The sequence below is a fragment of the Sciurus carolinensis genome, chromosome 10 (assembly GCF_902686445.1).
Source record: "Sciurus carolinensis chromosome 10, mSciCar1.2, whole genome shotgun sequence".
Classification (NCBI taxonomy): Eukaryota; Metazoa; Chordata; class Mammalia; order Rodentia; family Sciuridae; genus Sciurus; species Sciurus carolinensis.
This window is the reverse complement of record NC_062222.1, coordinates 97316308-97340043: the sequence shown is the minus strand read 5'-3', so window position 1 is coordinate 97340043 and position 23736 is coordinate 97316308. Positions and strand designations below refer to the sequence as shown.

Here is a 23736-nt window from a genome sequence, read left to right as displayed (position 1 = left end):
AAATAAAAACTAAAAAGGGCTGGCAATGTAGCTCAGTGGTAGAGCACCCCTGGGTTCAATCCCCAGCACCACCACTACCACCCCCTGCCCAAAAGTTTCAGTGACACCAGAGTATGTTCCTGTGACATGTAATTTTAACTTCAAATCACAAACATAGTAACAAGCCAGCAAACTGTCTTGTCTCTGAACGACACACAGCATTTATACTCACTTGACGATTTTGTTAGAAGGCCATATTTGCCATCAACAGCAAGAACTTATTTGTTCTCATTATAATAAAGCACAGCAACAGTTACTACCACTTGCCATTTTGTTCTGCCAGGTACAGATCTAACAGATTTAATTAAATCCTTCAAAATGCCTGTGGTGTGTGGTAATTTCCTAACTAAAGAGGGCTACTCATGACCTATCCACACAAAGCATCAAGATCTAACATTACTTACTTCATGAGCATAATTTTCATTAGTATTTATCTTAATATAAATATTTTTAGTTTGGAAGTATATCTGGGATTCCTAAAAAGCTTTCCTTAAAACATTAGATGTTTTAATGAGCATCATCAGATACTTACTTCTTTACCTACTACCAGAAGCTTTACATTTGTTTCACATAAAACTGAAGTAGGCCGACTGGCATTTGTTAAAAGGCAGATTTCCTGAAAAACAAAAACAAATGCATCTCTTTAGAATTATTTCAGCTCTGACATTAATCTTACACTGAAAGTCTGGGAAACTATGGAATTACAATTAGGTATCATTTTAAATAAATAATTTAATGTTTAAATTGAGATAGAATAATTGTACATATTTTGGAGACACAGCATATCTTTTTGAAAAAATATTTTTAGTTATAGATGGACACGATATCTTTATTTTGTTTATTTTTATGTGGTGCTGAAGATCGAACCCGTGCCTCACACGTGCTAGGCAAGTGCTCTGCCGGTGAGCTACCACCCCAGCCCAGTGATATCTTGATACATATATACAGTGTTTGATAATCAAGTCTGGTCACTGGCATATCAATAACCTCAAATATTTATCATTGCTTTGTGGTGGGAACATCCAAAATCCTGTCTTCTAATGATTATTGACTATAGTCACCCTACTGTGCTATAGAACACCAGAACTTATTCCTGCTAATCAAACAACTTTTAAAAGAAAATCTTGAGCTTACCAAATGAATGAATAAGGACTTGTTTGAACCTTGCTTTCATATAACTCCCAAGTCCCAGCAGCATCAGGTGTGTGCAAAGTTTTGTATGAAAACAGAACCCCAGGTAGAGTGCTTCTTTATTCTCAAACACTTCCTGTGTCAAAACAGAAGCATGATCTACAAACACATAATGCTGTGTCTTACCTACATTGAACACTTTATTACTAAGAAAAAAAGGGTCGCTTGGTTCTGAAGACAACAAGCTTGAAGTGGATAAGCTGATATAGAATCATGCTGCTAATGGGCCAGGGACAGGAGAAGTGTTAATGTGGACATTTACAAAACGTAACAATTCTTTATGATTATAAAACTGAACAAGTTGTAATAAAGAATCAAAGTGTGTGTATCTCATGGAAGGAAACACAGCATGACTTTAAAATTAAATTTGAGCTGGGGGTACAGCTTAGTAGTAGAGCACTTGCCTAGCATGCCCAAGGCCCAGGGTTCAATCCTCAGCACCACAAAATTAATTAATTAAAAAAATAAGAACACAAAAGGAATTCCACTATTATGTATAACTATAATTCACTAATAAAAAACTCTAAAATTTTTAAAAATAATAACCAGCTGGGCACCATAGCACATGCCTGTAATCTCAGCAACTCTGAAGGCTGAGGCAGGAGGATCACGAGTTTAAGGCCAGTCTTACCAGTTTAGCAAGGCAACTTAGTGAGAACCTGCCTCAAGATAAAAAATAAAAAGATCTGGGAATGTAGCTCAGTAGCAAAGTTCCCCTGGGTTTAACTCCCAGTACCAACCAGGAGGAGGAGGAAGAGGAGGAGGAGGAGGAGACCACAATTTTTTAAAAAATTAAATTTGAGAAACACCTAGTCCAAATGGTTTCCAAGATTCTTTCCTTAGTTGAAAAACCAACCGGTTGATTTGATCTGCACTTAATCAGGGCAGCACAGTGGACTCAGTAGGATTAAAACCATCACAGAAAATGCAGGATGAGGCTTCTGCATCCTGCATCCTACTTGGTATCCCCACATCCAGCGCCTTGCTCAAGGGGCTGCTGAACAGTCTCCCAACTATTCTCCAATTCCATTTTGCTTCCCTCTGCTAGTCATTTATCTTAATGATAAATCACCACTAGTCGTTTATCTTAATGATAATCCAGTCCATCTCCTCTCTGCTTAAAAAACCCTAATCAGTTTCACTGCCTGGAGAACAAGTCCAAACTCTATCACTGTTTCTGATACTATATTTCACCTCAATTGACATTTCCAAAATCAACCCAGCAAATGCTCTCCGTTCCCAAGATCTCTATACTTAGGGACTCTGGATTCAGGAATCTCCAAATTCAATCTGGCCTTAACTAAATGTAGAAATGATTACTACACACAAGCTGCCTTCTTAGCCTAAATCTTATCCCCTTTACATAAAAACTTTTGCAAACATAGAATTTCTTTAAAGAACCAAAAAGAGCTCCTGGAATCAGAAATTCTTAATTTGTTAATACCACCCTACCTCCAAAGCTACATGGTTTGCTACTCATTCATTAAATTGGTCAATGAAAATAACAACCATTAATTTATCCTATTAATAAATATTGACAAACCATATATTAGGATGTATGTTGACTCTATTCTACTAAGGAAAAATATATTGATTTTGAAGTATTTCACTTACTAAAATATCTAATACTTGAGGACAATACTATGCCACATTGTTATTTTAACACAAGCAATGACATACAGATTACATAATTTTTTTTTCTTCTGATCCTGGAGACTGAACCCAGGGTCTCATGCATTCTGAAAATAAATTCTACCACTGGGCGATACCCTCAATCATAATTTATTTTTTAGTTTTTTAAATTTAAAAAAATGATGAAAGACTGAGAAAATGAGATGATATTTACCCCTATGAAGTCACCTTCTTCAAACTCACTTAAAATGTCAGAGTTGGAGTTTTTGTTCTTGTTTGTATTATTTGATACAACCCTTAAACGACCAGCAAGAATCAAGTAGCATTCAAGGGGTGCATGTCCTTGCCTTAGAACCATGCTTTCAGCTTCAAACCTGGAGAGAAGGAATACCAAAGACATTTCTTCAGCAAAATGGCTAGCTAGAAGTCACTGGTGACAAACAGAACAAAAAGCAAAACTTTGTCATTTTCACCTATAAAGAGATTTGTTTTTGTTAAGGAGTAATTACCATCCTCCTCTGGACAGACCCTGAGGGCAGTAGACATCTAGGGTTGTAGAGCAGAGCCCTGAATGGCGCTGGGCCCAGAAAGTAGGTACTCGATGTGTATAGATTGAGTGAATTTATGAATAGGCAAGAGGAGGTATTGCACAACCACAGAGTGGAAGGTCTCCACACAAATGAATTACTTAGGTGAGCCTGCTATTTCACAAATATAAGCCTTTTTTTAAACCACTATTGCTAAATTCCTGATATAAGGCAAGGGTTTTGACTTACTGGGAGACAGATCTGGTGATGATTTGTACACCTTTTATCAAGAATTTTTAAAAGTAATATATTCAGGAACCTTTTAATAAAATTCACCACTTTCTATAACTATTTAGCCAGAGGATAGTAGTTGATCTACTCCTGGTTTATGGAAACGGTTCATCTCTTGTAATAATTCATGACAAGCTTTAACAGACTCAAAAGTTTACCTGGGACATTTGATTAAAAACATGATTCTTTTGCACCCTGGAAATTCTGATTAGGTAGATCTAGATGGAACCCTGGAATCTACCCCTAAAAGGCTCTTCACAGTATTTTGAGGAAACTATACTTGAGAAACAGTGCAAGGCTGAGAGTGAACACCATTGATTTTATTTTACTCATATGAGTATTACTTTTTGTGATGACTGAACAGAACATGTTCTATTGAAATATTGGCAAATCTGCATAATTTCAGATTATCAGTTAGTAATTATACTACACAGAATCCTGTCTTCCTAGAATAGAAATTACAATCCCTATATCTCAAATGAAGCAGGTATCATTGCAGAAAAAGTTAGCAAGACAGAAGTTGGCAGTATTACATGGTAAAGATGCTTCCATTCTGGTGTAATCAGTGAAAAGGCCTGAATGGAGCATTTAATCTGGGATGAATTACTTAAATGATCTTGAGAAAATCACTTACCCTCTACTTCTAATTATTTACAAAATGGGAATAAACATCACCTATATGCTTCACCATGTTTTAGGGGGGAAATAGAGAATATCTACTAGTGATTTGTATTCTTCAAAAGGAAGATAGTTTATAAAGTATTGGGATTTGGCCCTATTTCAATAAGTTTGACAGTGTGAAGGAGAATTAGAAGCAAGAAAACTCCACCCAAACAATTATACAAGTTAAGAAGTTAGGCTTCCACAGTTCCATGGATGCTGACAGAAGGCACTAGACTCCTGAGTCAAATACAAAAAAATTCTATTAGCTACATCAGCCACAATGATGGGATTATCAACATGGTTGCAAAATTCCCCAAGTCCCACAGGCCAATACCTAGGACCAGTGGAACCTGATTATGCAGCAGGATGAGCCACAAGAGACTTGAGCTTAGGGAATCCATTTATTTTATAGCAAGCAGTAATCAAGCCTATTATTTGTCTGGAAGGAGACCAGCTTCAGTACAAGAACTGCAGTGCACTATCATCTCAGAATTATTGGGTGTCTAAACAATCCTGACAAGTGGCCCTGGTAAAAGAATAATCAAAGTCCTGGGAGTTTGGGCCCACATGGTAAGGCATGCGGTAGCACAAGAGGACCACAGCAGACTGTTCCTCAACATTCAGGACACATAATGCAAGTGAATAGAATTTCAAGATCAAGTTATATGGTTACTTAAAGAACTATGATTCTAGTTCCAAAGGAAGAAGATGCAAAAAGTTGCTGTTTTCACTGCCTCTGGGAAGAAAATTACAAGATTAAAATGCAAAGACTCCTGACTTTCCATTGTTTATATTAACAGACTCGGATTTTTTTTTAAAGCCCTTATCTGAACTGCATAGTCTTGAGAAACTATTTAAAATTTCAGAGATAACTGTTACATGTGAAATGTCCTTTACATAATGATGGGTTTCTAAGAACAAAGAGTAGGATAATAGTTCAGTGGACCCACTGTGGAATCATGAGAATATAGCCAATGATAAGTACGTGGTGGAAAAGAAAAGGGAAGAGGGCGTGTGGGAAGGCAAAGTTAGAGGGAAGAGCTAATAGGACAAGCACTCCAGCGGATGCCAGTCTGATCTTCAGGGCTCTGTCAGATGAAAATCATCACAGAAAATGTAGGAGGAGGACTCTGCATCCTGCTTTCTCTTCTTTATATTGTGAAAGTGTGGAAGAGGGCCAGTCCTTCTCAGCCAGGTTTGGAAGTGCTTCCTCTGAGTGCCAGATGCCCATTACACTAATTGGATCATCAGCCTCTTCTACATCTCCTTGACACAAGGATTACAGGGCTGCCCATTTCTCTTGCAGCATTAAAATTTAAGAATATCGCCAATATAATAAAACCATAAAATATTCACATGGACCTATACTCTACTTTTGTATTATACTGTAACCTCAGAATGATTCTTCAAGAGCCTACTTAGTGAAGGAATGCCAATACTAAATACAGTTCTCATGTTTAAACATTTAATTTTATGCTTCCGGAGCATTTGAAGCACTTATGAATGGTTCCCTCTTCCTCCTTAATATTTTTTTTCTTGTTAAGTCTATAGACACAACTATTCCAACACTACCAGTAGATAAATCAGAGTATTTTTAAGAATAGAAAATGGCTTAATAACTTCACATTTGGAAATTAAAATGTCTACATAAATATGTGTATGGCTATATAGGTAAATTTTCTATCAAACTCTAAGAAGAACCTATGAAAATTATTAATTATTTATAGAAAAATATTGATTCACTTTTGGTTTTTAGTCTCCATTGTAAAGGGAATATCTGAATAAATATTAATAGTAATTTTCATTGAATGAACTGGTACTTAATGAAAGTAACTCCCTACTAAAATTTCTAAATATACATGATTTTTACTTGGCAGTCTCCTAAGAAAGGCAGTTCATATGTCACAAACTTTTTCCAAGAAGGAATCACATACCCAATGAATCTTGTAATAGAAAGCTCTGGGTTGCAGACAACAGAATCCAGTTAGGAAACAGGGACTAACTCACCTAAGCAAAGATTCCTATGACCTTTGCCCTTACCTGTATCAGAAACACTGAGGTCCTTGCCCTACTTTTATTCCATATGTTAATTTCAAATCAAAATGATATATCTATCACAACCTTAAACATATATTAAAAGGTAGCTGTTCTGTTTGTTTTCTTTTGTTTATAGTCCACGTTGAGAGTGTAGGGTTAACTTTTGAAGAACTATGAAAATGTTAGTTGGCATTTAAAGAAATTTCAGGTAACTCCAAATTACAAATGTCAACTGCAGACCTTTATCAAAAAACTTACTTTACCTAATACATTTTGTATGAATTTGCATGATTTCCTTTATTCTAGAGAAGTCTAGTCATTTTTATATTGTTTTGCTTCTCTACTTATAACAAGTGTTTGTTAGTCTTCATCTTATTTTCTAGTTTGCTTCAGATTGGTTTGAAATCTCATCATTACATTACAGAGTTCAAAACACACACCCCAAATGGTGATATATTCCCTTTGGTCAATATTCATTTTGCAACATGACTTTTGTTTGTAAGTTTTGCCAAACTCTATTCACCATCTGCCACTGACTTTCTTAGGGGACTGCCAAGACCTGAGTAGAATATTTCTGTGTCACTTACTTTTTTTTTTCTGTACCGGAGATTGAACCCAGGGGTGCTTAACCACTGAGCAACATCCCCAGTGCCTTTTCCTATTTTATTTAGAGACAGGGTCTCTCTAAGATGCTTAGGACCTCCCTAAGTTGCTGAGACTGGCTTTGAACTCGAAATCCTCTTGTCTCAGCCTCACCAGCTGCTGGGATTACAGGCATGTGCCACAGCGCCCGGTTGCATCACTTACTCTTCATAGATTGCGGTCTGGCAAAGTTGGAGCTGAACTTCATTTGGCAAACTGCAAAATGACCTATTCTTCTTTAGACATTGTTGAATCTTTTTTAAAAAAGAAAGAAAATAAATAAATAATAGCTTAGAAAAGGTCTAAAGGAAAGTTATGCTGATGTTCTGCTTAGATCCTTCAATATTTCTGATAATCAAAACAAGAATAGGTTTTATGTGTTCTCCAAAGGCTAGCCAATTTTTATATAGTGGACACTGGGAAGTAAAATCTTCTATGCACAGTCATCAGACTTTGTTAGGATTTTTTGAAACCAGGGTCTCACCATTTCACCCAGGCTGGTCTCAAACTCCTGAACTCAACTAATCCTACCATGTCAGCTTCCCAAATATTGGAACTAGAAGAACATGCCACCATGCCTAGCTTCGTATGATCTTAATAAGGTAAAACATCCCCTGTGGAAGGGAAGAAGACATCAGACACAGCAAGAAGACAATGGTCCTCGCCAGCATCCACACATGAACTTCCACAATGTCAGGTCACGTACCTCTATGAAGAAGGTCTTTCCTTGAAGGCTACTGGAAATGAGAAGTGCAGATATGCCTTTTCCCCCTTCTTCCAAAGTATTAGGTTTTGATATGCATTAATATTGATCTGCCTGCTATTTTTGAGAATGAACATGATGTGGCTACTAAATCTTTAAAATGTTTGCAATTTTTAAAGTCTGAAAAAAAATAACTCCTAACTCTTTTAAAGTCTAAAAAAAAATAACCCCTAACTCTTACCATATACAAAGATTAGCCCCAGGAGCTAGCGTCAGCAAGATGGTCAACTAGAAGTTCCTGGCACTTTTCCCTGTACTGCCACCACCACCACCCTGACACACAAAGGATAAACAACTACATTTCAACCAAAACAACTAAAGAAGAGCACTGGAGAAAAGAGGAAACAGAAATCCTGAAGCGCACAGAAACCCACAGAGAAGGGAAGGAAACATATTGCTTCTGCCACCCCATCCATTCGGGATCGGCTCAGAACCAGGAGGGCCTTCTCTCTGCAGGGAAACAGTAAGCAAGAGCACCCTGGAAGTCCATGTCACCACCAGACACCTGCAGTCTTTGCTAATGGAGACTCCAGCAGCCTCACAGACTCTGAGCTCTGCTAGAGTGTAAGCACCGAGCCACTCCAGAGGGGAGCAGATGCTGTCCTCTGCCTGTGTTGCTATTGTTCTTTACCATCTTAGAGCCAGAGCCACTGCTGGAGTGTCCCCTGCTCCAGTGGAGAGTAGTCATGGCATTCTCCCATCCCTGAGACTCAGCCACCACTGCTCCCTACCCACCTAGGAGCACATCATCCCCAAGCAGAGCTGCTAAGCATTATGCTTTAGGGCCAAGCCGCCATAGAGCTACTTCATTCTCTGCCCATCCCAGTCCCTGCTGCACCCTCCTCATAAGGCCAAGTCCTACCCTGCTACTGGGAACCCAGAGTTTTGACTACTTAAGTTGTCACACCCCTAGCACCACAGTCAAGGCAGAACTTCATCCCCAGGGACCTCAGGCCTTCTGCACACTGGAACAGTCACACCCTACCCCTAGCATCATGGCTGAGACAGCCCCCTCGGGACTTCAGGCCTCCCGAACTTCAAAACAGTCTCTCACCCACTACAAGTAAGGCCACACCCACCTCTGGGGGCTCCAAGCCTCCAGGACACAGGAGCAATTACACCTCTGAGCACCGCAGCTGATGTGATACCATCTTCCTCAAGGGATCCAAACAGCTATGCTCTCTGAGGCTGAGGAGACATGACACTTCCCATCTCAAGGAATCTGAGCCTTGGCCAAGTTTTGTCACCATGGTCTCCAAGACAGCTCTCCTACCTGAAACTGGTCTATCCCTCTACAGTTTGAGCCACCTCTTCAGGCAATGGAGTCATTGCTGAACTGCTCCGAGTCACCTAGAACCCATTCCCAATCCATTCCTGAGGCTGCTGCATTTGACCTCACAGAGCATGAGCGACTGCTATGTCCCATCATTCCAGAGTCATTACTATATGGTACCTTATTCCCTAAACCCCCAGATGCCACTATGCCCTGTTGTTTCTGGGTCCCAAATTGCAACTGTGCCCTTTTCAGAACCACAGTTATATCCCACCCTCTTGGATCTGAGCTGCTGGGCTATACCTCAGAGCAACAGATCCCAGCTTAGTGGGAGAATGACATCCATGCATGCCTTGAAGAATGAACCTATGCTTCAAATTCCAGATGCTATTGTAGTTTCATAAGAACCTGAGCACGGGAACCTTGTTCCATAGATTGTCACAAAGGTGGACAAGAGAAGAAGAAAGGAACAAAGGAGCTACAAAAGACCAGAAACCAAATAGGAAAAGAAGTTAGTAAATCCTATCTATCAATAATATCCTTGAATGTAAATAGTTTAAATTCTTCAATCGAAAGATACAGAATATCTGAATATCTGAAAAAAATGTCCAATGATATGCTATCTACCAGAGACCCAAATAATCTTTAAGGACATTCATAGGCTGAAAGTGAAAAGGTAGAAGAAGCTATCCATGCAAATTGTAACCAAAAGCAGAGAGACTATGCTGATATCTGATAAAATAGACTTCAAGGCATCAAATTCATAAGATGACATGGTAATTATAAATATATATATATATATATTGCTAATGTTGGAGGGCCTGACTATATAAAGTAAACATTAATGGATATGAAGGAAGAAATAGATAGCAACACAAAAATAGTAAGGGACACCAATACCCCACTTTCAACAATGGGTAGATCAACTAGACAGAAAATAAATAAGGAAATACTAGACTTGAATAGCACTTTTGACCAGATAGCCGTAATAGACATACACAGAAATCTCCATCCAACAGGATGGAACATTCTCCAGGATAGATCATATCTTGGGCCAGAAAACAAATTTAAGAAGATCAAAATAATGTCTAGCATTGCCTTAGACCACAATGCTATAAAACTAGAAATCAATAACTGGAGAAATCTTGAAAATTCACAAATATGTGGAAATTAAACAGCATGCTCCTCAATAATCAAATGGTCAAGGGAGACATCCAAAGGGAAATGAAAAAATATATTGAAACTAGTAACAATGATTATATAAAATACCAAAATCTATGGAATACAGCAAAAGCAGTTCTAATGAAGTTTATAACAATTGTCAATATTTAAAAAGAAAAATCTTAAATAAATAAATTAGCATTGTACCTCAAGGAACTAGGAAAAGAAGTACAAATTAAACCTGAAATTAGAAGAAGTAACAAAAATCAGAATAGAAATCAAGTAGAGAATATAAAAATCATGGAAAGAATCAATAAAAACAAGAGTTGGTCTTTTCAAAAATTAACAAATTGCCAAACTCTTAGCTAGTCTAAGGAAAAAGAGAAAAAACTCAAGCAAATAAAAAAGTAAAAGTGGAGAAATTACAGATTTCCTCAGTAAAAAAATGAAGAAAGAATACTTAAATAAGATTTAAAATAAAAATGAAGAAATTACAGATTCCTTGAAATTAAAAAGGATAATAAGGAACTATTATAAATAATTATTTGTCAATAAATTGGGTAACGTAGAGAAAATGAAATAAAATTCTAGAAAAATACAATCTAACTGGTTGAGTCAGGAAGTAATAGAAAGTACAAAGCATGAAAAGATGAAAAACAAATAAGGAGATTTCAGAATAAATAAAAAATCTCCCTACAAAGAAAGTTCCAGTATCAGACAGCTTTACCAGTAAACTTAAACATGTAAGAAAAATTAATGCCAATGCTTCTTAAACTCTTCTGAACATTGCAGCTAGAGAGAATAGTTCCAAGTATATTTTATGAGGCCAGTATCATTCTGATAGCTATCCCAGACAAAGACATCAAACAAACAAACAAAAAAAAAAAAAAAAAAAAATAGGAAGGAAAAGAGAACTACTAGCCAATTTCTCCAACAAATATTGAGGCAAAAATTCTAAATGAAATATTAGCAAGCTAAATTCAACAACAAATAAAAAAGATTATACATGATGACCAACTTGGTTTTATCCTTGGCATACAAGAGTGGTTCAATACACCTAAATCAATTGATGTGACACATCACATTAACAGAATTAAATATAAAAACCAAAAGAACACAGCAATTGACATGGAAAATGCATCATAAAATCCAAAACCTTCCTTACATATAGAAAGAAGTTCCTCAATATAAGAGATATTTATGAAAAACCCACAGTAACACTATAATCAGCAGGGGAATAATGAAAGTTTTTCCACTAAATTCCAGTATAAGGTAAGGATGCCTACTCTCACCATTTCTATTCAACACAGTAGTAGAAATACTAGCCAGAGCAATAAGGCAAGAAGAATAAATAAAAGACATTGAAATCAGAAAGAAAGAAGTAAAATCGTTTGCAAATAACATTATTCTATATGAAAAAAACAAAGATTCCACCATCAAGACTAGTTAACTTAAAAAACAAATTTAATAAAGTTGCAGAATACAAAATCAACATAAAAATCAGCAGCATTCTTATACACAAATAATGAGCTAACGGAAAAAAATTAAGAAAACAAATCCATTTATGAGAGCATCAAATCAAATCAAATACCTAGGAATAAATTTAACCAAAGAGATGAAGGGGCTATGCTCTAAAAACTCAAAATATTGGTGAAAGAAGTTGAAGAAGATACAAATAAGTGGAAATATATATCACCCTCATGGATCAGAAGAATTAATATTGTTTAAATGTCCATATTCTCCAAATTAATCTATAGATTCAATGTAATCCCTACCCAAATCCTAATGACAATCTTCATATAAATTTTAAAAAATCTAAAATTCATGTGGAACCATAAAATACTGAGAAATAAAAATAAAATTGGAGACATTGTACTTTCTGATCTAAAATTACATTACAAAATTATAGTAATAAAATATCATAGTTCTATCATAAAAACAGACACATAGCTCAGAATAGGTGGTCAGAATAAGGAGCCCATAAATAAATCCAAACATATGTGGTTAATTATGGGTACCAAGAAGACACAATGGGGGAAAGAGAGTCCTCAGTAAACGCTGCTAAGAAAACTAGATTTCCATTGGCAAAACAATGAAATTGGCCCCTTATCTTATACTATGCACAAATGTCAACTCAAAATGAATAAAAAACATAAATATAAGACAAAAAACTATAAAATTCCTTGGAGGGAATATAGGGGAAAAACTCCTGGATATTGACCATGGCAATAATTTGGGGGTTATTACAAAGTTGAATGAAATTATTCATGTACCACAGTAAAGCCACCAGAATATTATATAAATTTTATTTGCTTCAGCTAGACTCATATCAACTCAGCATGGGAATACCAGTTATAATGCTGATCGAAACTGCTAATTGAAGCTGGGCTCAGTGGTGCACACCTGTAATTACAGTGACTCCAGAGGCTGAGGCAGGAGGATCACAAGTTCAAAGCCAGCCTCAGCAAAACAAGGCGCTAAGCAACTCAGTGAGACCCTGTCTCTAAATAAAATACAAAATAGGGCTTGGGATGTGGCTCAGTTGTTGAGTGCCCCTGAGTTCAATCCCCAGTACCCTCTTCCCAAAAAAGTACTAATTTTTGGTAAGATGTGACTTTATTTTTTTTAAGTAAGGAGATAAATTAACTATTAATGGATGACTTTTATTTGGGAGGAAAAACCCTTTCAAACCCTCAAACGCAGGGTTCATGAAGCAGCAATGATTAGGAACCAGTATGCTACTTCTTAAGATACCTGCCCTCAACTTTTTTTTATTTATTTCTTTTGATTCATTGTACACAAATGGGGCACAACTGTTGTTTCTCTGGTTGTTCATGAAGTAGAGTCACATCATTTGTGTAATCATACGTGTACATAGGGTAATGATGTTTGTATCATTCTGTTATTTTTCCTTCTTCCCACCCCTCCCCATCCCTCTTTTTCCTCTATACAATCCATCCTTCCTCCATTCTTGCCTTCCTCCCACCCCCCGTTATGTATCATCATCATCAACTTATCAGAGAGATCATTCGGCCTTTGGTTTTTTGGGATTGGCTTATCTCACTTAGCATGATATTCTCCAACTCCATCCGTCTGCCTGCAACTCTTGAATCTGAAAGCTGCCACCTCTACCTCATCATCAGTATCCTCACCCCCAGCTTCTTGCCATGAAAGCATTCTTTGGTGATCTCTGCTGTAAATTCCATTTGCCTGATAATTTAATACATCTTGACTGATTTATGCATATACTCAAAAAAGATGTGAATTGAGCTGCTGTAAACGTTGATGTGGCTGCATCACTGTAGTATGCTGATTTTTAACTCCTTGGATATATACCTACAAGTAGTATAACCAGGTCAAATGGTGGTTCCATTCCTAGTTTTTTGATGTATCTGCATACTGCTTTCCAGAGTGGTTGCACCAATTTTCAGTCCCACCAGCAATGTCTGTAGCAGCTCAATTCACAATAGCTAAGCTATGGAACCAACACAGGTACCTTCACATATGAATGGATAAAGGAAACAAAAGGAAAATTACTCAGTCATAAAAAAAGAACGACTTTATGACATTTGCTAGTAAATGAGTGGGTCTGGAGACTATTATGCTAAGTAAAATAAGCTAATCCCAAAAAACCAAAGTTCGAATGTCTCTCTGATATGTGGACACTACACACAACAAGGGGGAGAGGGAAAGAATAGAAGTTCATTGGATTAGACAAAGGGGAATAAAAAGAAGGGAGGAGGATAGGAATAGGAAAGACAGTGGAATGAATCTAACATGACTCTCCTATGTACACAGTGAATCTCCACATAACCTACATCCACAAGACTGGGATCCTGGGATTAGAATAAGACATACTTCTTGTTTGTATAAATATGTCAAAATATACTTAACTATCATATATAACTAAAAAGAATAAATAAAAATTTTAAAAAGAGGTATACTTCATAGTATGCATGTGATTCATAGAGTTGAGTAAACATCATGTCTATTTATACACCTTTAGGAAAAATAATTCTCTATTTTAAATTATTTCTATAAGAAAAATTAATTTTAATCATGTTTACTTATACTACTTTTTCCAGGTTGTAAGTTCTCTGTTAAGTTCAGGACTGCCTGTACTCAGACAAAAAGTTCAGCTCCTAGCAAAAGAATTCTATGGCTATGCAATTTACTAACGTTGGATTCCCCCAGGTAAAAATGGTGTAGGTGCATTCAAGGCAATGTCAGAAGCGTAGAAAACACCCACTTTTAGAAATTTCTGATGCCAAAAATAATGATTAATACTTATAATATGGCACTTTATTCTTTAGAGATACCCTAAAAAGTTTTATATCTTAAAATGTTTAAAACTCAATACAGCTTTTTCCTTTATAGCTGATTTATAAAACATATAACATTCTTTAGAGGCTAAACAAACAACAGATGCAAATCTGATTTGCCTAAGCATATTAAAATTTTAATAGAAAAGGTTCACCTAATTTCTTAAGGACTGAAATCCATATCCACATAATGGATCACTGAAGTCCATTTGAAGATTAGTAAGTTAAAATTATGGAAAACATTTTAATAGGCTTTAACTAAATTGATTTGTATTCACAATTATTTATGCCAAATACATACCTCAAATAAATGTAACACAAAGTAGGAACTCAAGGATAAAATGTCTTTAATCAGTGTATAAAATTAATAAAATAAAATAATTGCTTCACTAGACCAAATGAAAATATTAATATCTCAACCACCTTTATTTAATCTCATTTTGATTTCTAAACTCTAAAATTTAGGCAAGGATGAAGATGGTAGAACTGTAAGTAAAATTATTTGGCATGATTTACTTATAGTATTTGTTGAAACAGGAAATAAGCATGATTGATTAACATGGAAATAATCATGTTTGAGGAAAAAAATTTATTTTTTACCTCTCTGAGATTTTCTTGGCTCCTTTGTTTAGGCTGAATGAACAACAGTGTCTTCAGTTTTTCAAACTTTTTGCTCTGTAAAATAAAGTGTATTTACACTGAATGTATGCTACTTGTTCCCATGGACACAATTTCTTCTAAAAATTTGAAAAGGATTTATAGCCTGAGGAACATGAAGCAGCATATTTATGTAATATTGACTTTTTATTCTTCACATAAACTTTGTTGAAATAACTTGAAGAAACAAATTTACTTAAAGCAATTGAAGTAGCAAGCAATGGAATTTATTGACGGTTAGGCGTAGATCTGTTTGAGTATAACTAAGACAACAAGACCATTACAATAAGTTGAGGGTTGTTTGCACAATAAAATGCTATTTTGTGAGTTATGGTTATGAGTCACTTGGTGGATGTAGGTTAAACTCCGGCTCACCAAACAGATTTCGTGTACCTTTAAAAGAGGGTCAGTAGTATCTAATTCCCTCCTTATCTGTGAAGGATCTGCTCGAATAGCCCCTGTGAATGCCTGAAACTACAGACAGTATCAAACCCCAAATATACTATTTTCTATACATACACACCTTGCTAATGTTTAATTTTAAACTATGCATAGTTGGAGCTGGGGTTGTGGCTCAGTGATATAGCGCTTGCCTAGCATGTGTGAGGCACTGGGTTTGATTCTCAGCACTGCATATAAATAAATGAATAAAAATAAAGGTTTATCAACATCTACAAATATTTAAAAGATAAAAAATAAAGTATGCATAGTAAGGGATTAATGATGATTAATAATAAAATAAAACAATTATAATAATATGCTGTAATAAAAGTTATATAAATGTGGTCTCACTCTCTTGAGAGTCAAGGCAATATTACTATTTATGGACCACAGTTGAGGATAGGTAAGCTGAAACTGCGCAAGCGTAACTGTGGATAAATGGGACTGTATTTCCTCCTTATCTAGGGAATTCCGTTTGACTGAGGGCCATGCCATGAGAAATACGACTTACTTCAGTGTGTTTGTTCATCTCAACGTCCTATCTTCCTTTACCTTTTTATTCCAGGTCTTAGGTATCAACATGTGTTAGTCAGTTTTTCATTGCTATGACACATACTTGAGAAAAAAAATGAAGATAAGATTTACTTTGGCGTCAGTTTCAGAGATTTCGGTCCCTGGTTGGCTGGCTCCAAGGCAGAAACATGGTGGCGGAAGGGAGTGGTGGAGCAAAGCTGCTCACCTCATGGTGGCAGGAATAGAGAAAGACAAAGGAAAGGGAACCAGGGACAAGACAGAGCCTTCAAGGGCATATCGCCAGTGACCACTTCCTCCCACTCACTACCTACAGTTCCCACCACCTCCCAATAATGCTGTCGAGTACAAATCCCTCAGTGGATTAATCCATCGATGAGGTCGGAATACTCGTGATTCAACCACTTCCCCAAAGTCCCTTCTGGACCTTGCTGCACTGGGGACCAAGCCCTCGACACATGAGCCTTTGGAGTACCTTCCAGATCTAGACCTTAACATGAAAAAGAATGAGCTCCGTGCTCCCTCTTGATATGAATAAGAATGAGCTCCATGCTCTCTCTTGATATGAATAATGAGCTCCATGCTCTCTCTTGATATGAATGAGTTCCATGCTCTCTCTTGATATGAATTTATTCTTCACATCACACATAATGATAAAATCTGAATGCAGACCTAAGAGACTCCTGGACTGTTCTGATAATTTTTTCTGCTGTTAATAGTAATACTCATAATAATATATTGAGCATTTAGTATGTGTCAGGCACTACTACAAGCACACACACACACACACACACACACACTCACATTCAAACTCAATTTGTATTTTTGGCTTCCCTGCCTCAATTCTAGATTTTAGTAGCTATTCTTAAAAAAGGAATGAATGACAGCAGCATCAAGAAAAATGACAGAGATGACACAGCACGTGACCCTTCAGTCAAGGAACTTTGCTCCACTCTGCCGTGCCTACATTGGAAACCATTCCATACCAGCAAATTGACACTTGGGTCAGTTTTAATGGACCTAGGAATGTTATTCACACAGGGTCATGGAACCCTGGCTAACTCTGCATAGTCTACTCAAATGAGTACCCACAACCCGAAGAAAACTGCTATTGATATGACTGATAATAATGATTGAATTGTACCAAGTAAAATAACAAAGAATGAACTGTTTTCATTTGATAACCATATACTCCCTAACTATACATAAAAAGTACAAAAATTAAGCATAATAAATGAGTTTTTTAATTGACTTTTGATCTGATAGAATAAACTGATTTTCTAATTTTCATAAACTAACTTTCAATCATGAAACATAATAAACTAATTTTCAGAATTAAGTTTTAATTTGATAGAATGATACGAATAATAATCTCAAATTATTTTTAGTATTGAATATACTAAAATTTCTAACTGATCTACAAAACATATATCACCATGAAAATGACTAATATATTCATATCCACAGAAAGAAAGGAAGCAAATACCCAAATGTTAAGATTGATCATCTGTCCTCTTGGGGATGGAATTCTTTAATCATTTCATTTTCTTCTTTAAAACCTTTCTATAAATTCCAAATTTCTTTCATGAAACCCGAATTATTTTTATTTTATTTCATATTTTAAAAAATAACTATAACAAATTTATAGTAAAAATAATACTTCCCACGTCAAAAGTAAAAACAGTTGAAATGTAAATTGCTTCCTTTTTAAAAACTTTTAAACAATTGAAAGAACATTCTTAAACATACAAGTGTGTATACTTATCCAATCATACTCATGAGGTGAATTTCTAAAACTGGAATTGCCAAGAAAAATACAGCAAAGGTGAGACAACATATGATCCTTAAATCAAGGACTGTGGCATGCACATTCTGGACATTATTATGTATTGTCAAATTGACCTACAGATCCCTGTAGGAATTACATTCCCACCATCAGAGAAGGAAAGTGTCCATTTTCTTCATGTCCTCAAAACAATGAACATTGTTATCCTTTTCTTCAACCTTCACCATAGGTGAGATCTTATAATTATTTATCACATTTATAATCAAAAAATAATTTCAAAATGTATTATAGATTTTTCTATTCTACTAACTAGATACTTATTAATTAGGATGCAAACAAAATATACTAACCAAATTATACTTAGAAAAATCAGTCACAGTAAACAATAGTTCATTAGCTGAATGATTCTTCATATTCAGGTAAAACAGTGCCCACTCTTCTGCCCAACTCTTCTCAATGTATCTGTAGGAAAGATAATATAAATTTAAAAACCAAAATTATGTAGAAAAAATAAGTACCTACTTAATGGAGAAAATTTGCATGATAACAAGCTAATATGGAAATATATCAACTGGAGTAGAACATACACAAATTAATGAACAAGCCAGGATCTGAAGTGAAACTCCATGGCATAGATTCAAAAAACAAGGTGAAATTGACAACTTACTCTCAAAGTGGTTCTCTTAGTTCATTTTCTGTTACTACAACAAAATGCCTGAGACTGAGTAGTTTATGAAGAAAAGAGTTTGTTTAGCTTACAGTTCTGGGGATTCAAGAGCATTATATTAGCATCTTCTCAGTTCTGCTGAGCACCTCGTGGGAAATGGCATCACACTGGTGGGAATGCATGTGAGTGGTAAGCACATGGAAGAGGGACTTGGGGGAGTTGCCGGACTCACTTATAACAAACCATTTTTTATGGTCTTTAATACAGTCCCATCTGACCCCATTCCACAGACCAAACTGCTTTAATATCTTCATACTCCTCCTCTCTTCTAGTTATTCATAAAGTACATAAGTTATTGTGAATTATAGGTCCCCCACTATCCTGTAGAATGCTAGAACTTATCTACCTGTGTTTGGATACCTATTATCTAACCTTCAACTATCCCCTCTCCCCTCCACTATTCCCAGCCTCTAGCAATCACTATTTATAAATTCTGATCAACATTTCTTTATGTAACATCCAACATGAAATGGAACTTGCAGACATTGTCTTTCTGTATCTGCCATATTTCACTTAACATGTACTCCAGTTTCATCCTTTTTATAGCAAGTGATAGGATATCATTCTTTTATATATATATATACATATATACATGTATATTTACATATATATGTATATATACTCCATATTTCTGTCCATCATTTGTTAATGGGTATCTAGCTTGATTCCATACCTGAGCTATTGCGAGTAGTGCGGCAATAAACATGAGTGTGTGGATGTCTCTTTGATATACTGATAAGCATTTTCTTTGATATAATACCCAGAAGCAGGATAGCTGGATATATGGTAGATCTTGTTTTAGTTTAGATCTTCCATATTGCCATACTGTTCTCCACAGTGGTTGCACTAATTTACCTTCCTGCTTGATGTATGAGAGTTCTCTTTTCTCCACATCCTTACCAGGGTTTTTGTTTGTTTGTTTGTTTGTTTTGGTAACAGCCATTCTAACTGGAATAACAGGATATACCATTATAATTTTGATTTACATTTCCATAATGTAGTGAAGTTGAGCATTTTTTCAGAAATTTTATGGTCATTTAAATTCCCTTTTTTTTTTTTGATAAGTGTCTATTCATATCCTGCCTGTTTTTAATTGGATTATTTGTTTTTGTTACCAAGTTCAAAGTGCTTTATATATGTTGGCTATTAATCCTTTATCAGATGAATAATTTGCAAATTTTTTCCCATTCTATAAAAATTTTTCAGGAGATGGAAAAGTTAACTACCCTAATTTGATCATTATACAATATATACAAGTATTGAATTATCATGAGGTATCCCACAAATTTTTACAATTAAAATAATAACTTAAAATTTTTCATACAGATAACTTGTTGAATGATCATAGTTTTGAGATACTAGGTTGAAAATATATTATTAAGAATAATTTCACCTGTTTCCACCACCACCACCATTTACACACACCCATTTTGGGATTTTGCTTGTTAGAGATTTTTTGTTGTTTCATTTTGTTTGGTTTTTGTAGCACTAGTGATTGAACCAAGTGGCGGTCCACCACTCAGTTACAACCCTTCATTTTTTATTTTGAGGTAGGGTTTTGTTAAATTGCCCAAGCTAGCCTCCAACTTGCTGTGATCCTCCTGTCTCAGCCTCCCAAATAGCTGGGATTACAGGCAAACACTACCACACCAGAACCTACCCCCCCCCGCCCCTTTTAATGTGACTACAAGAAAATTCAAAATTGCATAGGTGGCTCACATTTGTGGCTTGCATTATATTTGTACTGGACAACAACACAAAGATTAAGGGTTGAATTATGAAGCTATCAGGGTGAATGTTGTGCCTTAAGAATCCTCCAGAAAGGAGCAATAAAGCAAGAATTTAAAGGAGCTAGGAAAATATTGTGAATTGGGCTTGGCTTGGATCCAATCTATAACAGATCCTATCTTAAAGTCAGCTTTTTTTCATTTCTGTGAAGACCCTCCACAGGTAAATTCTTCATCTAGTTCACGTCAGGGAAAACAAACAAAAATAAAATCCCTCTGTCCCCCATGCTGTCGACTCCCATCAGGAACCAGAGCTCTCCCTGGGCAGCAAACATTCCCACAGTTACTTGGAGCAACACTTAGTCAAAGTCCCAGGGGGACAGATCTCTGACTCTTGCACGCTCCAGAGGCAAATGTGATAAACTTGAGACATCCTCCGGTCGGTCTCCTTGTTTAGGGAGCCAAATTGACACCTCTGATTCACTTAGAGAAGGTGAGATGGGTCACTGGCGACCTAAACAAGGTTCCTGGGAGAAGGAAGGCAGAGATTTCCCTTTAGGATTGCCAGCAAGTTCGCGGAGGGCGCTACTTCGCTGCTTTGGCTGGTGCCTTCGGTCCTGGACCAGAAGCCGGGTGGTGGGGGCTGCCATCGGAACCAGGCGGGGTTCCTGGCCGCGGCAGGCCAGCACCTGGGCCACAGTTACCTTTTCATGCACAGGGCTAGTCCGCAGACGTGCGCCAGGATTCCCGCGGCCCGCCGCAGCCTTTCCCTCGCTCCAGAGCTGAGAGTCCCCAAAGAGGACCCAGGGCTTGGCGGGGAAGCCATCGCCACCTGCTCCACCTGCGCGATCCCCGGAGCTCGGCGCCCTCTGGGAGGTGGCCAGAGGGCGGAGCCTGGGGAGGAGACTCCTCTGACCCTGCCTTTTGATTCAAAGATCCCCTGGCTCCTCAAAGTGGGGACCCAGAAGAGAACCCGGTCTGGAGCAAGGAGATGTTGGGGCGCGAGTCGTGAAGTTGCAGCAGGAACAGAGAATGCGTGCGTGCAAGTGGGGGATCTGAATTCGTGTGCGGGTGTGAAACTAAAAGGATAAGTGGAAGAGGTAGAAGACAACATTTGCGTTCGTTTTTAACATTTTGTTTGACTTTTTAAAATAAATGTAGCGGGGAGAGGGAGGCAATGCGGGTAGGCCTCGGGGAGGTGCTTCGGTGGCAGGTTTGAGAAGCGCCGAGGCGCAGGATGCTTTTTTCTAAATACAAAGTCCTGAGACTTGACTCGCAGTTCCTCATTGGTCTAGAGCCAGGAAACGCCCTTGGGCTGCAAGTTGCCCATAGTCCCTCAGCCCGCAAGGTGGGAGGCAGGACAGAGGACCCAGCCCTCACTCTTTATCAAGAAAGAGTGCAACCGACTTCTGAGCCCTTAGGGAGAAAAATGAGGGGACCGAAGCATTCAAAAGCCATAACCAGAACTTTAGGGAACTGTGCGGAGAAAGCCAGGGTCTCTCCTTTGGCTGTAGGATAAACCGCGCTGTGGGCACTGATGACGCAAAGGGCTCTAGAAATTCCTTTATTAGATCGAGTCATAAGTCACTGCTGTTTTCCTCGGATAGCTTAACATTAAGAAAATTACCTCGTTAGCCTGAAGTTTCCTGGGAAATGAAGTTAAATACATTTTAGCCCATTATAAGAATTTACGATGTCATAAAAACAACAAACAGCCACTGTAATGAATTGATCGTCCCAGGAATTAATGTCTTCTACAATTTTCACTTTTTCATTTCATTAGAAAGGTCTTAGGATGGAGAGTCACACCAGAAACCTGAAAATGCACCTGGTTTTATAAGGAAATCACCTAAAACAGCAAATCTATGAAAGCCACTATTTTTTTTAAAATATTTTTTAGTTGTATGTGGACACAATAACTTTATTTTATTTATTTATTTTTACGCAGTGCTGAGGATCGAACCCAGTGCCTCACACATGCAAGGCGAGTGTTCTACCACTGAGCCACAGCCCCAGCCCCAGCATGCCCCTGAAAGTCACTATTGCCTGTATGAATCAACTTCATTTTTAAAAATCAAAGTTTTCACCTGGGGGAAGAATACAAGGATGCACAACTTTCTTAAGTCTCAAGGAATTCGGATGGTGATCATTAATGTAAGACCTATCCACTTCTAAACGCACACTGATTTTTCTTGTGCAAAATCAGCTCTAATCAGATTCCCATCCCACAGAGATACGGTGACAGACTTGTTTACTGAGATGGTTCCAGTCTCAGTGAATGGAACCCACCTGTCCATTTATCCAAGACAGAGACCTGAGGATCACTCTTAAATCCTCCCCTTTTCCCCACACATCTCTGCAACTACAAGAATGATCTGCATAAAATGCAAATTTGTACATATATCACTCCCTTGCTAGAAACCCTTAAATGGTTCCCCACTCATTTGAGGATAATCCAAACTTCCTTCTTGTATTTTAAAGGCTCTTGGGCAGGGGGTGTGGTTCAGTGGTAGAGCACTTGCCTGGCCTGTACTGGGCCCTGGGTTCCATCCCCAGAATCACAAAATTTTTTAAAATGTATTTGAAAAGAGGAAGGTTGATTTCAAAGATGCTTTCTACTCTTCACCCCCTAACTCCTCCACTTGCTTCTCCAATCTTTTATCTTTTTACCCTCCCTACCTTTCCACCACCTCCCATCCCTCCTTCCAAGGGCACTCCTTGGGAAATTACTCCAAATTCCCCAAGGCACAGGAATGTCTCTTTGATCACTCAACCTGAAACACACCTCGGCCCTTTCTCTGGCTGGTGCCTGCTGTGCATCTAGCTTCTTAGACTCCCCCACACTATGACCCTGGGACACCCTAGCACATATTACTGTAATTTCCTATTTCCCTTTATTTCATCACTGGAGTAAGCAGCTCACCTGTGCCCAAAAGGAAGCTGCATATGAAAAGAACCTGAGCTTTCAAGTAAGAAAAATTGGGTTCCAAACCTGGTGACCCCTCTTACTAGCTGTGCAAACTTCAGCAAGTTTCTTAACCTCTCTGCATTTCTGTTTGATCCTATAAAGAAAGAAGATCATAAAAAATTTAAAGCATTTTGCATACAGTCAGGTACTTGGTAGATGCTCGGGAACTAGTTTTTAAATGGTAAAAATTCTATCCCAAATCTCCTTCCCGGTTGGACTCTTCTCAGGAGAGTAGATGGTTATGACACTAAGTGGAGATAGATGAAGAAAAACCAAGATTGTTCCAACCCCAGAAATAGCCTTATTAACTGCATATTCTTAGGAAGGTTATTAGTTTTCTTTGATGCTTCATTTTTTT

General features: G+C 37.3%; 1 protein-coding gene across 4 annotated transcripts in view; it reads right to left on the bottom strand.

Annotated features, from left to right (window-relative positions):
* LOC124994643 (cyclic nucleotide-binding domain-containing protein 2-like) overlaps window positions 1–21252 on the bottom strand; it is a 98748-nt gene extending 77496 nt beyond the window's left edge. For 3 of the 4 annotated variants that reach the window (XM_047566798.1, XM_047566799.1, XM_047566802.1), the window contains exons 1-6: window positions 21115–21252; window positions 18307–18418; window positions 15142–15216; window positions 7188–7276; window positions 3077–3236; window positions 572–655 (exon numbers count right to left, since the gene is read on the bottom strand). In XM_047566798.1, the coding sequence (XP_047422754.1) occupies window positions 572–655; window positions 3077–3236; window positions 7188–7276; window positions 15142–15216; window positions 18307–18418; window positions 21115–21236 (642 nt within the window). In that variant the 5' untranslated portion in view covers window positions 21237–21252. Of the gene's footprint in view, window positions 1–571; window positions 656–3076; window positions 3237–7187; window positions 7277–15141; window positions 15217–18306; window positions 18419–20402; window positions 20521–21114 lie in introns of those variants that run through there. The other variant, XM_047566800.1, reaches the window with a different exon arrangement.
* Window positions 21253–23736: the final 2484 nt, after the last annotated feature.